Genomic DNA, 16,857 nt, shown 5'->3' on the forward strand with positions numbered 1-16,857 from the left:
TTAGATCTAATTTAAGATCACAAACTATATTTAATGTAAAAATAATACTATATGGTCCTATTGCGATAACTTTTTTCGTCTTTAAACGGTTAAAAATGTGAAAAATAAGTCGACTCTAATAATTATAGCGGCCCGCTATAAATCCCAAAATGCATTGCGCGCGGATTGATATTTTTGTTTTTCACCTGTAATTCGCCCACTTTTCGATCGATCGTGAGGCCAAAACAAATGAAAGACTCCTAACTTTTCAGCGAAAATACCGGGTTTTCCCCAATTTGTATCAACGGAGTCTGGCAAAAATAGAAAGACAATTAATGCAGCAACTATACAACGTCAGGCTAGGTATATAGCTAGCGTACGATGTTCGTACATTACCGATGTTTACCAGCTAGGCCTACAAAACTAAGCCTAGCTAGGCTAGGCCTAAGACCGTCCACGAGAGGTCGATCGCCGCGAGCTACTTAGGTAGTGCATTGTTTCTCACTTTTTATCATAATTTACCATAAAACGTACATTTAAGACAAGGAATGACATGGTTTAATGTTTTTAAAGTGATATATATGTATTATTTTCCAAAAAACATCCAAAATTGCAGGGAAGGGGTCTTTAATTTGCTGTACCAGACTGGAGCATGTGTGAAAGACCATTCATTAGTCCGGTCAAACTATGGTTTGACCTAGACAAAATTAGAACAGAATTTATTTTTGTTGTACTTCCTAAGACCCATCTGAACAACATATCAAAAATAGAGAAAAGGAAGAAAAAAAAATAAAAATAAAAAATGGCCGTTTTCTTAAATTAAAGCATCCGATTTTGGCAAGAAAATCACTTTTAAAAATCCAAGATGGTTAAAATATACTTCAAAATGGCTGCCATTTTTCTTAGCCTGTATAAAACACCAAATCAAGTCTTTCAAAATTGTCTGTCATAGGTCGTAGTCACGTATACATTTTTCTTTTAGAAGCAGTCCTCATGAAACATTCATTTTCAGTATTAATATTGTAAAGTTTTGAAAGTAAAAGTTGGTCCTATTGTCACCAATGGGAGTTTACGAATTAGCTGTCACATTTATAAATTCCAAAACAAAAATGAAATACTTAGATTCAACAAATATTATTTAATTTTAAACTAAAACTTGACTAGATTGACTTATCAAGTATTTAGAAGATACTGAAAGTTTTTCAGACAAAATATATTTATAAAAACCAAATTACCATAGATGGTTTAGATAGAACTCGCGTTATTCACCAAACTAGTTACCAATTAACAATAATTTACAACTATTAATGAATAAAGTAGTTTGAATCTATGAAACATCCACATATCAATAATGAAATTACTAATTAGGAATAGATGAATTTCTTTAAAATCGTGACAAAACTTAAAATAAATTGAATAAATTATATATACTAAAATCTTGACAATTATAAAACAACAATACCAAAATACATTGATGAATAATTTAAATGGGCATATAAATATACTGAAATCTTGAAAATTAAAATTAGCAAACTACATTTATGAATTTATTAAATATTCTACAATCTTGACATAAACAAATTCTTAAATCATTTTAGTACAAACAAAAATATGAATTGTACAAGAAAATGCTTTTAAATGATATTAGTAAAAAGTTTACAGGTACAGTGATAAAAATGTGATTAAAACAAGATCAAAGCAGAGAGTTCTTAATTGCAACTCTCTGATCAAAGATTGAATGCAATAAATAGTCAAATTACAATGTATTAAGTGGAATCTGTACAGGTGCCGGTTGACGCACTTTGCACTTAAACATATAAGCAATTGTGTAAAGATACGGATTGACTGAGGAGTTGATGGGGATGATAAATGTCGCTGCCCAAACATATATGTCATCAGGAATTGTCATCCAACCCATCTCGGAACCAATTGCCATTACTATAATCGGGGCCCAGCAACAGAAATCAGTGAAAACTATTAAGCCTAGTTTTCTCGCCATTTTTAACTGCTCTTTCCTCCTCTGTCTTCTATTGACAGTGGCCCCCGATCTTTTCACTGACAAGAAAATTGTCAGATAACTAAGTACAATTACAAAAAAGCCGACGCCATTAAAGGCAACAAAAATAGCAACAGCATACTCCCAACCTGGCCACCGACTTCTGGTTAAAGGTAGTGCAAGGCACACACTTTCCTTTCCATAATAATTGTCACCAAAATACGATAAGTTTAATTCATTGGCTATTACTGGAAGAAAACTCAGCACAATCCAGAATAGCCATCCGAAGCTGATAATGATTCGACATTTTGTACGGTTGAGGCGTTTCGTACTAAATGGATTAACAATGTTAATAGCTCGATCGACACTCAGCAGCATCAGTGTAAACACTGAGCATTGCCCAGAGAGTGTAGAAATAGCCCCTGCAAAACTGCAAAGGACACTATTTCTCCAAACTCTGGAAACCTTTCCGTATCTTCCTCTGTAATGTATATCCACACTGGCAATGATGATCAGGTAGACTGACATCAGCAGGTCAGACACGGCAAGGTTGGTAATTAGTGTGGTTTGGACTTTGTTAACATTGTTAATATCATTATCTTTTTTAAACTTTCGTGAAACGATAACAACAACATTCCCAATGACCGAAGATAGCCCGATAATCATCATCAATACACGGAGAAGTTCATTTTTTAGCAAGTCTTCACACGATGCAAATGCATCTGAAGGCTCGCAGACATCGATGGCGCCAACAAGGCAACAGAGACTAGAGTATTCCGAGTACCTAAAAGAATCAAATATAGCAACATAATAAGTGCTAAGTTATTATTTGTTGTATCTTAAAGGAATTTCATTAAATTTTGGGATGTTTTAAATAGTTCAAGACCAACATTTCAAAATTTTGAACTGTTTGTTATCTGCATATCTTTTGCAATATTTTTAAGTTTGCCCTAAGTCTGTATTTATTGTCTTGTTTACGTTAGCCCACCACTTGGTGTTTAAGCTCAAATAGTATACATATGAAATGCCATATGTGGCAAAATATTTCTCTTTTTATGAATAATACGTTGAAGTTGTGTATGTAGATCTATCAATACTTACAATTCTTTTAAGCCTGTAAATTGCTGAAAAGTTCTATCTCTGTAAACCTTTAACTTGTTGCCTCTTAACTTTCTAAAAATAGCAAATTTAAACACTAAATTAAACATTGTTAAGAATGTACAAGAAGAATTACAAGAGTTGCCAAAATTAATTATTTCTGAGGTGGTTTTCTGTGTATCAACTTTTTTTGTCTAGAGCTGTGTATGTTTCACACTTTCTCTTCTTTCATTCATTACTAACTTAATATATTTATGTTGTATACATAACATTTCTTATAATAATATAAATTAATTATAATATAATAATGTACAGAACTAATAATATGTTTAGATTCGAGTGTTTAGTTATTGTAGCTTGGTATTTTTAAAGGTGGTTTTACTTGTTAGTAGATAGTATAAAGTAACTAACACTAAATTTCTTCAATTTTGAAAAAATAAATCAATTTCTGCAATATATAACCCTGTAATAGAGTCGAGCAATTATCAAGTATTTGGATCTATGATTTCTGAAATTGAAGAGTAAGTTAATATATTTTAGTGGTAAATCACATGTGCATAAACATAATTACTGTTTATTAAAAATAGGCCAAAGTGATAAGGATGATTTAATTGAGGCAATCAAAGGTGGATGTTCTCTCTATTGATCCTGATATAAATCATACCAATTTAGGTTATGGACACGCGAGAAGTAAAAAAAATACAAATTGCACAGTGTTAACTTACAAAATCGAAAGTGATGAAACAACAAAAGAAAATGCCTCAGGATCTATGGTAGTTATAGCGTTGTTATCTAAGTTCCTGTTAAAAGATAAATCAACGGACCCTTAATTATATAATTAGCTTAACCAATTAATATACTATAATGAGTAAGATTTACAGTAGGACAGCTCTATTTAGGAGACACTTTCCGCAAACGAGGGGCAATATATGTTATAACACAATGGCCAACCCCTAAGGGGACAATGTTTTTTCCCATTACAAAAACAATAAAAACGTTGTTGGGTTTTGAAGGTGTCCCATTAATATGGTTTTTACTGTAATTTAAAATATAAAAGTATATGAACAAGAGAAAACACTTACAGTGTTGTTAATGCTGTCAAACCATTAAATGCATTAGCTGGCAATGTACTGATTTTGTGACCATTCAAACGCCTTCAAAATAAAATGATTCATAGTAAGTAAAATCATATGTATTCAAGTTGTTTGATACAGTATGATTGTAAATTTTCATTGAAAAAAAAATTAATGACAAAAGAGATCTTTGAATCAAATAATCATGTATATAAACAATAATATAATTCATGTTGTTACTCTATTCTATTGATTGGCACCGGTGTTACAGCAATGTTAGGGCAGTCCATGACATACAGTATCAACTGAAATAATTAGAAAAGTTCTAAAACAACAATACAAAAAGTTTCTTTTGAAATTAGGAAGTTTGTAAAATGAAGTATTGAAAAAATACTCACAATTCTGTCAATGATTCCAAACCAGAAAATGCATAGGCTTTCAATGTGCGTATTTGGTTACCTTCCAACCGCCTTAAATGATAAATAATGCACAGTATAATATTCTTGCTAGCTTAGGCTTGAGCAGATAAGTTAATTGCAAATTATCTATTGAGTTCTACATCTTATATCATTTTGGGGTTTGCCCCCATTCCCAGTCAAAGTTTCCAAATACCCATTTTTTCAGCCCTAGCAAACTATAACCTTCCGAATGGTAACTGTTTCCTAATGTTTGCTTGTTTTGTGCTGCTCCTAAAGAAGCAGCACAAAAAGAAGCCCATCTCAAAATTGAGCATATCTCAAAAAGAAGCCCACCTAAGAATCCTAAAAAAAGAAACAGCAATTTACTTCTTTTCAAGGTTTTATGGTAATCTGTAATTGTTAATTCTACATGTATGATTTAATTTAGTGAAATAATATAAATTTGTAAACGTAGCAAATGGAATGAAAAAATTCACAGGTCTGTCAATGCTGACAAATTATTAAATGCAAGGGCTGGCAATGTACTGATTTGGTTACCATCCAACCCCCTACAAAGGAAAAAAATGAACAGTATAATACAATTACAATAATCAAGAAGGTTGATTTTTTTTCCTAATATGGTAATACAGTATGGTATGAAACTCCCAGACACATCCCATTAAGACACTGGAGGCCTGAATGATTTTCCTATTTAGGCAGCACATCCAAACACACACACATCTCCCATAGGCACAAACAATTTTTGACAATAAGGGGGTTTTTCATGTATTTATAATCCTGTAACCAGTTACCTAAATACTTTTTGACAGTGAATATAATTTTGAAATACTGAAAATGATATTACTGGACCCCCTGCAAGGCCTCCCTAAGGGGACATCAAGACCCATTGTTGGGATGTTTAAATGTAATCAATAGTAATTATTAAATGAAGTGAAAACAATTACTCTATATAATCATTACCTTAAAATTGCATACTGTTAGAAAATTGCATGTAATACATTATTTTATTCTGGTACAAGAATTAAATTTACATTTAACTATAATATAATAAGGAATTCATAATTACAAATTAAGATAGGTTTACTACATAACTTTGAAATAAAATTTAATGACGAAAAAGATCAACGTTTCGGAACCATCATGGAACCATTCTCAAGAACAAATGAGTAAAATTAACAACGTCTATCTTTTTTCTCATTAAATTTTATTTTAAAATGTGTAATTAAAAAAGATAATTATAAAAGTATTATGAACTAGATAGAACACTTACAGTGTTGTCAATGCTGTCAAACCATTAAATGCATTAGCTGGCAATGTACTGATTTTGTGAGCATTCAAACGCCTTCAAAATAAAATGATTCATATTAAGTAAAATCATATGTATTCAAGTTGTTTGATACTGTATGATTGTAAATTTTCATTAAAAAAAATGTAGTGACAAAAGAGATCTTTGAATCAAATAATCATGTATATAAACAATAATATAAAAAAAAAATTCGAGCACAAATAACCGAGATACGCTCTGTTGAATGTGATAATCTACACAAAAAGATAAAAAATCCTAATTTTTAAATTCAAGTGGCCATTTGATGACGTCACAACATTTTGTACATCAAATGTGTACATGAATTCATATCTACAACTCAATAGCTTCCTTAATAAGTTAAAAAAATTGGGGGTCATCTTGCATTCTGAAGAGTTATTTTCATTTTAAAAAAGGCCTATTTTTCACCATTTTCAGAACTTTTGTGAAATTAATGTGCGCATTTTGTCATTTTTAACATGCTCGTATAGCGTCATTTTAAGTCTGAATGGACTCAAAATGGGTAAATGTACTAAGGATTGTGAGTAGAATGTGATTTATTCATCAAATTTTATTTTTTACGCTTTCTAAGAATCGCGTGCGCAAAAATGCATTTTTGCGCAGTAATTTTTTGAAACACGCAAATGGCCTAATTCATGCTCTAAATTGATCAAAACTTAATTTTGAGCTTTTTAAAATTTTAACGCGCGATTTCATGCGTATGACCTTGAAACGCACGAGTTTTTATTTGCTAATATTTTTACCCTTACCTGAAATTTACGTGTAGTGAATTTCATTAATATGTGATAATGAATTATGGAGATATGATTGATAATGTGATTTCACAAAATGGCGTATAAATGACGTCACGGATGAGTGATCACGCTGAAAGTCTTATTATGTCTAAGTTAAAGTATTTGAAAGACATTGTGTAATTTTTGTGATCATTGCAATTCAACTTTTTGAGATAATTGTTACACAAAAAGTGTACAGAAAGAAGAATAAAAACAACAACAAGGAAAACAATAAAGATGTTGTACAATAACAATAGGTGATCATTTTATTCTAAATGATCACCTAATAAATAAAGTTTCTTTTAAAAATAAGGAAGTTTGTAAAAGTATTGAAAAAATACTCACAGCTCTGTCAATGATTCCAAACCGGCAAATGCATAGGCTTCCAATGTGTGTATTTGGTTACCATCCAACCGCCTTAAATGATAAAAAATACACAGTATATGATAAATAATGCACATTATGGTCTTGCTAGTTTGGGCTTGAGCAGTTAATTAAGTTAGTTGCAAATTATTTATTGATTTAATATAAACACTGCATTTACCCGTTTTATTTTTGTTATCAGATTAAAGTTTTTATAAGTTATTCTTCCGGCCATTTACAGCTTTGTTGGCAACCAAAACCACTGCGCTAATTAGTCTTAAGCTTTACTTGCCCACCCTGTAAATGTTTTCCTTTATGCTAGAGAATTGTAACACTTTTATAGTACAAAAGTGATATTTCAAGCAAGTTGACCAGTGGCTCCAGGTTCATCATCTCTCATTAAAATTCAATTACACATTATAAAATGATAAACTACATGCATCTGTTTATTGTACAATGTAGTGATTTGGGATAAATGTGTTAAGATATTATACTCACAGGTCTGTCAATGCTATCAAACCATTAAATACATTTTCTGGCAATTTCCTTATTTGGTTACCGTCCAACCTCCTACAAAGAATAAAGAATACACAGTAAAAGAAATTAAAATATCCATCCATCCATATTTGTGATTAAATTTACTTTTGACTTACTGTATATACCATAATTTAAACATGAACTCGTTTTTATGAAGTAATTCAATCATTATTATAAAGTATATAGCATGAAAAAATACTCACAGCAATGTCAATGATGTCAAACCCAAAAATGCATTTGCTGGCAATGTACTTATTTTGAAATCTCTCAACCACCTTCAAGGTAAAACAATGTAGTAAACCAAGTAGCAGACCATTAAATACATTTCATGTTTTGCGATATGTATTACATAATTATTATTATATCATACCATGTTGTGCCATGTATTTCTGTTGGTTTTAATTTGGAACAAAAAGTTTCAAAAATTTAGTTTTATTTGAAAATTCTAGAAAGTTTGTAGAAATTCCTACCCAAAAATACTCACAGTTGTCGCAGTGATGTTAACCCATTAAATGCATTGGCTTCTAGTGTACGTATTTGATTAGATTCCAACCAGCCAGAACTAAAGAAACGGAAAGTAAGTAAGAAAAAATTGCAGTATTCAAAACGATATATACCGGTACTACTATGAACTATAATTTAAAACCATTAGTTACCATTTAAAGATTAGATCTAAGAATTCTAATTCTCCGACTGGGTAATTATCACAAAATTTAATTCAATATCATTGTGTTTTGTTCATTTCCCCACCCCCCTTTTTTTTTATCCTGATTCCACTGCTGCAGTGAAATGAAACAGGTACTGAAATGGTACTGAATGATGCTTCATTTTATGAAAACCACATAAAATAAAATAATCATAAAAAATTAATTAAAAAAGTAGAAATAAACGAAGCAATTTCAATAAATATGTAAATAATGTTTAGGTAAGTTTTGATTTTTAAAGAATAGGTTTAAGCAGCAAGACAAGAAATTAGATATGTTTGTCAATTAACTTTAATTTGATAGCCTTGTTTTGTTCACATTCATTTACTCATTCATATTCAATATCAAGGTATAAAAATAGAAATTTTGTTCTCATAGCCCACCGTTTAAACTAAATTATGTTACAAAATAAAATATAACAGTTTATTATATCTCAACCGTATGTTGTGACAGTAAATAAAAATATAATTATATTTTATTTGTATTACCAACCGAATGGATCTTTTAAAGGGTAAATTATGTTTGTTTGCAATTTTTAGTCGCGTGGACGCGACTCTATAGTTCACTATGTCTGTCGGTCTGTCTGTCGGTCCGGTATCACTATGCGTTTTATCGCTTTTCTGTACTTTTTGAACTGTTTTGATGTCAACATGTGGGCATTTACGTGAAATTGTGCACCTCCTATTGTGAATGACGTTAGAGTTGCGCAACGTGATTTACGCGCGATTTAACGATTTTCTCGTATTTAACATAGGTCAAAAACCAAATAACATTTTAAATTGAAACTTTGCAAAAGTTTAATTTATATCAGGCGCTAGCTTTCTGTTGAAAAAAAATGTGTGTTTTACACAGAGTTACGCGCGCATGCGCATTTAAAATTTTAAAATGCGCAAAATTAATTTTTAATCAACTTTCTACGCGTTTCTTGTCATTTTGAGCATGTCAAAAATTCCCATACACGCGCAAATTTGTACGCGCATGCGCACATAGCGTTAAATACATACTTTTTTCACGTGATTTATGTTTTTGCAGCCTTTTGTAATAATTTTACCAACTTTGAAACAATTTCGACTTAAAATTACGTCATACGAGCACGTCGAATTGGATAATTTGCGCACGTTTTTGATGAAAAAGTTCAAAAATTCGTCAAAATTATGGCTTTTTAGTTGCGTGGTCTGTCTGTCGGTCTGTCTGTCGGTCCGGTATCACTATGCATTGTAGCACGCGACTTAATGGCTGTTGGCCTTGTTTTATAGGCATGTTGCAAGTCATTACAAAATCTCTTCTATTTTTTAACAGCAACCTGTAGTGCACTGATAGTAGGCTAGTGTCACTTAACCCTGAACGGAATGATAATAATTAAATGGCAAAGATTAAAACTGTGTAGCATGTAGCAATAAATATATTGAACTAATGAATTATTAATCAAAGAAAATTCATAAGAGTAACTATGAAAAAAATACCTGTATCCCAAGACTTGCCCGATGTGCAACATCCTTAAAAGTAAAAAAAATACAGAGTAATTGTTAATATTAAAAAAAATTATTTATATTTTGATAACTCAAAACAAAATCACTACATAAACAAATACTAAATGTAGTAAATCTCACTTAAATTGTATGTTATTTTGATTTATTATATTATCATATGAAAAATGTAAAAAAATCATGGTGAATTCATTTAAAACCAGTTGTTGGTTTAAACTTATAATCACATAATAATAAAATTACATATTAAATACTTTGTTATAGTTGTCCTACAATGTAAAATACAATTTATAAATATAAAACTATCTTTGAATCAATTAATCAATTATAATTAATGTTGTTCATTCGAATTCAATTGACTGACACTGGTGTTTACTCAATGTTTGTTAGGGCAGTCCATGACATTCAGTATTAACTGGAATAATTATAATAACCACAATTAGGGAGTATTGGAAAAAAAACTCCAAATGATTCCAAACTGGCAAATGCATAGGCTTCCAACGTATGTATTTGGTTACCTTCCAACCGCATTAAATAATAAATAATGAACAGTAATAGTCCAGGTAAGTTAATTGCAAATTATCTATTGAGTTCTACATTTGATATAATTTTGGGGTTTGCCCCATTCCTAGTCCGAGTTTCCATAATAGCAAACTATAACTTTCCGAATGGTAACTGTTTCCTAATGCTTGCTTGTTTTAAATGTAATCAAATAGTAATTATTAAATGAAGTTAAAACAATTACTCTATAGGACCATTACATTAAAATGTGCATACTGTTAGAAATTGCATGTAATTTATTATTTTATTCTGGTACGTACAAGAATTCAATTTATATTTAACTATAATATAATAAGGAATTCATAATTACAAATTAAGATACGTTTACTACATAACTTTAAAATAAAATTTTTAATGACAAAAAAGATCAACGTTTCGGAACCATCGTAGAAGCATTCTCAAGAACAAATGAATAAAATTAACAGCGTCTATCTTTTTTCTCATTAAATTTTATTTTAAGATTTATAATTAAAAAAGAAAACTAGACAGACACTCCGAGAGTGCATACCTCCACCTACTGTAAAATTCTCCTACATAAGATTTCTCCGGTAAAAAAGAAATATATATATATTTGTGTGTGTCTTAATGCTGTTTGTGATTAGGCTAATTTCACTACAACCATGTGTATGCGAGTTTGGTGTAATGGTTATGTAACAAGCCTTTCAATTAACAATAGCTTCAGTTGACTAACAATAGAACAGCAACGCGAAAATCAAACGAGTGAATTTGAAAAGAAATAGGTTTTTTAAACTACTCGCATCAAAAAAACGTGCACGTAAATCGAATTATGTTTTAAATTTACAAATCACAAGTTATAACTCTTGCCTCTTGTACAAAAATGAAGTTTTTTGGACAAGTAGTTCTCGAGAAAATGCAATTTTAGTTTATTTGTTACTTTAAGACTGCTCGTTGGCTTTTGAAAAATTCTGTCTTATCTTTTAACACTAGCAGGTCTGAATAGTATACTAAAAAAGTGGTCCAGAATTGGGACCATGGTCGATTTTCTTTAAAAAATACTATTTTGATTGATTTAATATACGTTTTAATATACATTACTTATAATAATGTATCACCAAAGCCTACAAAGAAAGCCGAACAAATTCCAGCTAAACAATTTCCAGCTAAACAAATTCCAGCTAAACAGATTCCAGCTAAACAAATTCCAGCTAAACAAATTCCAGCTAAACAACAAAGAAATCTAATAATAGGTGACTCTATGCTGAAGCATATTAAGACAAATGGCCTATGTGAAACATCTGTGAGAACATTAAGGGGAGCAAATGTGGAACAAGTTAACTATACATTATGTGAGATTGATCTGACCAATGTAGAAAATGTTGTCATTCATGCTGGAACAAATGACTGTTGCGATATCAACTTTGACTTGGATAGGCTAAAGAACGACTACACTGATATGATATCAAGGCTTAAGACAAGGATAACAGGCGAGGTTTTCATCTCAGCGATTTGCCCGAGACTTGATGATCTTTCATTAAACAGACGCGTATTTGACGTAAATGAAATGCTCAAGTATTCTTTCAGTAACATTGTTATTGATCACAGCCGAGCTTTCACTACGCGATATGGAGTGGATTCATCAAAGTTTACAAGTCATGGTTTACATCTTAACTTGAGGGGTACATCAGCCTTGGTTAAGAGTATTAATAATGTACTGTCAATAATATCACCAAAGAAAAATAGAAGAACTGGAAGCACGCACACTAGAGATCATCAAAGCATGCCTGTAGCAAATTGTCATTTCTGTGGCGAGAGTGGGCATGTACGACGAGTTTGCAGACATGGAAAAGCAGTTGTGTGTTGGGTTTGTAAACAAGTAGGACATAAAGCGAAATTTTGCCAAGTTGAACACTGAAAAAATGGCAAAGTAGATGAAGCCGTAATAAATGTAGCTAAGATGAAGAGTGCTGATGATAATGACATAACATTAAATGAAATTAATATAAACAATGATTCTAGTAATGATAGCAGTAATATAGTAAATTCAGGTAACACAAAATCAAGTAAAATGTTAAGTTTATTCTATTGTAATATAAAAAGTGTGAAAAACAAATTATTAGATTTCAATGCTAGATTTTCTTCTTCGTCTCATGACGTCATTGCTATATCAGAGACATGGCTCAATAGCACAGTATATGATAGTCAGCTTTTAAACAATGATTATACCATTTTTAGAAAGGATAGAAATTCTCATGGAGTGGGGGTTTTAATTGCTTGTAAAACATGTTTAAATCCATCTTTATGCACAGATCTCAATGTTGATACACTTGAACTGATTTGGATAGAATGTCCTAGTAATATAGGTAAAATTTTTAGGAGTGTTTTATAGGCCGCCTTCTTCAAATGTTCAATATTTAAATTCCTTTATTGATAATCTAGATAAAGTTCAAGCAAAAGTTGTTGATTACAAACAGGTATTACTCATAGGCGACTTTAATATTCATGTTGATTGGAATTGTTTAAATGTGAACAATGGTTTATCCGCCCAAGCAGGAAGCTTGGTAGAAGGAACAATGGCAACTGGACTAGTGCAAATAATAGATCAGCCTTCTTATGTAACACGAAATGGGGATGGGCACTTTTTAGACTTGGCTTTTGTTAGTAATCCACTTTTAATTGATAAATGTCAAATTATTAACAATTTTGACTCATGTGATCATGAGGCAATTGAGATATGTTTAAGGATATCAAAACAACGTGACAAAGTTATAACAAAAACTGTATATGCACTAAAAAATGCAGATTTTGAAAAGATGAAAAGCATATTAATTAATTTTAATTGGGAAAATTGTTTTATATTTAAAATATTAATAATATTTGGGATAGTATAATGAACAATATAAACAAGGCTATTTCTGAATCTGTGCCTATTAAGAAAAGAAATAAGACTAAATCATTTCCATGGATTACTACAGAAATTAAGAAACTTTGTACAAAGAAAAGAAAATTATATAGCTTTATCAACTTTATTATTGCAGTTAAACCACCACCAACACCACCACCCTCCCCCTCACTGGCATGAGTAGCGTTGTAAAGCCAGTAGAGGACAGGCCTACAGTACGAAGGATCACATGCCCTAAACTCAGAATAACTTTGGTGGTTAGGAAACAACTTAAGTTTGAATTGGCTCTAAGAAACAATTGACCATTAGGCCTACTAATTAAGTTGAGTTAGATAATTATTTATTGACGATTAAAGCTAATTTTAGTTGAGTACATAAATCACCGTGTCTATTTATTCGTTCCTGTAAACGACATGTATTATTCTCCTGCATGTACATTTGAAGTCGCCAGTTTTTTTAACGCTGAAATTACTATGTATTTGAGAACCATCTGTGGGCACGACCTAGATGGTCACTCGCTTCGCTCGCGTACCATCTAGTAATATAAATTAGTAAACGTAGCAAATAGTATGAAAAAACTCACAGGTCTGTCAAAGCTGACCATTAGGTGCAGGAGCCCCGGATAGCGTTACGTTTGAAAACCCCAAAAAGTGAGGTTTTCAACCATTAGCGGCATGACTGATGTGAGTGATTAATGTGTTTTACGGACGGTTTCAAGGACTATCCTACCAGTGGGCTGTTCACTGGTCAAATGATTGACACTTTGTATCACTGTTTGTAACTGGAGCTGTGACGACCTTTGTAACTGGAGCTGTGACGACCTTGCAAGAATACTAGGCCAGAATTTTTAATTGAAAAGTGCCTTGGTATTAACATGGAGATGGAAACAAATTTTTCTATCTTTCTTTCTAAAATAAATGGTCACTATAGTTTCAAACTAGGCTCTAGTCCACCACCGTAGTAATTACGAATCGAAACCTAAATTAAAATTGTTGGTATTCTTTGACCGTTGTTTGATTAATTACATCTTCATGCCATGTTTTTTTTTTCTAATGATTTGGCGATACCCTCCTATATTATTAGGCCTACTAGCAGAGGGTTCGATGAGTTTTGAAAAATTATGGAAATGTGGTCTAACATATAGCAATTCAGTTTTTAAGGCCCTTCTTCCATGTCCGAGCCTTTGGAAATATTAAAAAGTTATATTAATATAATATATTCTGTGTTTTTATGTTTTAAGAAATTGTATATCATTTCAGATGTTTCGCGCTGCGTTTTTATTTGTTTCGCGCTTCGTCTTGTTGGCAAAAGTAACCCTCGACTTCCGCTCGAGCTTTCTCCGTACATACCGATAATTAATATGATTAAATTATTCATTATATTTTTTGTACATTATTAAAAAATAGCATACAGAACCCTATACGGAACATACCCTGCTGAAAACACTTGTGGGCGATTCCCCGAATACGGCATGATGGAATAGCTTTGGAGACTCAACAGTTCTTTTCAGAACTTATATCAACAAATATGTAACTTGTTTAGCACGTTTAAAATGGATCAAAACATATTCAAAATAAAAAACCTGAATTATTTCAAACAGACAGCACATTAGTTAAAACGGATAGCACAATAGATAGCACAATCAAATGGATATAACTGTATCTGTACATTCTATACGGATTATCGGGTAGCACATTATTTCAAATGGATAGCACATTCTTTCAAATGGATAGCACATTCTTTCCAAATGGATAGCACATTCTTTCAAATGGATAGCACATTGGGTAGCACAATCAAATGGATATACTGTAGTACTGTACATTATTCTATAAGGATTATCGGGTAGCACATTTTCAAATGGATAGCACATTCTTTCAAATGGATAGCACATTATTTCAAATGGATAGCACATTAGGTAGCACAATCAAATGGATATAGTACTGTACATTATTCTATAAGGATTATCGGGTAGCACATTATTTCAAATGGATATCACATTATTTCAAATGGATAGCACATTATTTCAAATGGATAGCACATTAGGTAGCACAATCAAATGGATATAATTGTACTGTACATTATTCTATACGGATTATCGGGTAGCACATTCTTTCAAATGGATAGCACATTATTTCAAATGGATAGAACATTCTTTCAAATTGATAGCACATTATTTCAAATGGATAGAACATTCTTTCAAATGGATAGAACATTAGGTAGCACAATCAAATGGATATAATTGTACTGTACATTATTCTAATCTATACGGATTATCGGGTAGCACATTCTTTCAAATGGATAGCACATTATTTAAAATGGATAGCATGGATTGGGTAGCACAATCAAATTGAGCACATTGGGTAACACATTGCATCAAATGGGAGCCTACTGTACAGTTATTCTATTGAATTGAATTGAATTGAAATATATATTTATACTGGATAACCTCTTCAGTCAAAGACTGGTCTCCCAGAGGGCCCAGTTGATGATCAGTGGCTGTGATGTACTAATACACCGGGGTAACCCCCTACTCGTCTCGAAAGATGTACTAGGTTATTTAAAGTGCACACGAGCTAGATGTGTATTCTATTATCGGGTGTAGTACATTAAAATTAAGAGGACATAAGATGGACACCATAATTTATTATTAAGGGGCGAAACAGCCAATCCTTACTGAAGGGACACTCCTATAAAGGGGATATTAAGGGGACGGGGAACATTTAAGCTCAGTGCCAATGTTCACTCAATATTTTTTCCATCACAAAATAACAAAAAAGACGAAATAATTATATCCATTTATCGTTATTAAATAAAAATGGATATCATAATAATCATGATACTTTGTCTGTCTTGAAAGTTTTCATTGGTGAAACGTTGCCTGCTACATTTTAAATTTCCGAGTCCAGATCAGTATTGGTATTGGTTTTTTTCTGCGAAACCTCTATGAAGAGGAAAGTTTTTTTAGGAAGTGTTCCAGGGGCAGTAGTAGAACCCCTGTTAAGGGGACACTTTCAGAAAAAAGTTCTACTGTATTTTTAACGGAGGATATCACAAATCAAGTACGTGTTTCCAAGTACAGTATGCAGTACAGTGTTTAAAAAGAATTATTTTATTTCAATCTTGTTTAAAACAGAAATAGGTCTGTTGTGAATGGTTTTTGTTTTTTATTTGTTCTTTTCCCGTGTGTTACTTGGCAGTACAGAGATATATTAAATTTTGGCGGGATGTTTGCATTGTCGCCCTGAAACTTGTGACCTGAACTGAAGAATATTGTATGTTGTTAGTGCTGAATTCTGTAAATTTTGTGTCATATCAACTGAGAATTTGTATGATTTCTGTAGGCCCAACAGTAAACATCATCGTTTAGGGCCGCCAATATAATTGGCTATTTTTTTCAATCACATTGTCAGAAAATGAAATTCTTAATGAAATATTACGTGTGTAAAACCAAATATAAATATATGTGATGTGAATATAACAATGGAGAAACTTTCATGGAGAAATAATTTACTTATGTATAACTAACTTATTTTTCCGTGATATAACTAATGAAACAATGTTTAGAAAATGATATATCTGATAGATATCATCTAAGTGATGTTTTACATATAACGTTTAACTTTTTTTTTTCATTCTACATACATTCAATTCTTTTAATATAGTTCTTGTATAACACCATATCA

General features: G+C 31.6%; 1 protein-coding gene and 1 long non-coding RNA gene across 2 annotated transcripts; one reads left to right on the forward strand and one right to left on the reverse strand.

Moving 5' to 3' along the window:
• Positions 1–1,724: 1,724 nt before the first annotated feature.
• LOC144849014 (G-protein coupled receptor GRL101-like) lies at positions 1,725–8,602 on the reverse strand. Its single transcript, XM_078705967.1, has 8 exons — positions 8,595–8,602; positions 8,047–8,124; positions 7,524–7,595; positions 7,008–7,079; positions 5,836–5,907; positions 4,156–4,227; positions 3,077–3,148; positions 1,725–2,759 (listed from the first exon to the last, which is right to left on the reverse strand). The coding sequence occupies exons 1-8, from the start codon at positions 8,600–8,602 to the stop codon at positions 1,736–1,738; spliced, it is 1,470 nt and encodes a 489-aa protein (XP_078562093.1). The 3' UTR covers positions 1,725–1,735.
• Positions 8,603–14,928: 6,326 nt separating this feature from the next.
• On the forward strand, positions 14,929–15,166 carry LOC144848835 (uncharacterized). Its single transcript, XR_013613939.1, has 2 exons — positions 14,929–14,958; positions 15,021–15,166. It is a non-coding gene; the product is annotated as an uncharacterized LOC144848835 (long non-coding RNA).
• The last annotated feature ends 1,691 nt before the right edge of the window (positions 15,167–16,857 follow it).

This window comes from Antedon bifida, chromosome 7, assembly GCF_963402885.1.
Source record: "Antedon bifida chromosome 7, ecAntBifi1.1, whole genome shotgun sequence".
Lineage (NCBI taxonomy): Eukaryota > Metazoa > Echinodermata > Crinoidea > Comatulida > Antedonidae > Antedon > Antedon bifida.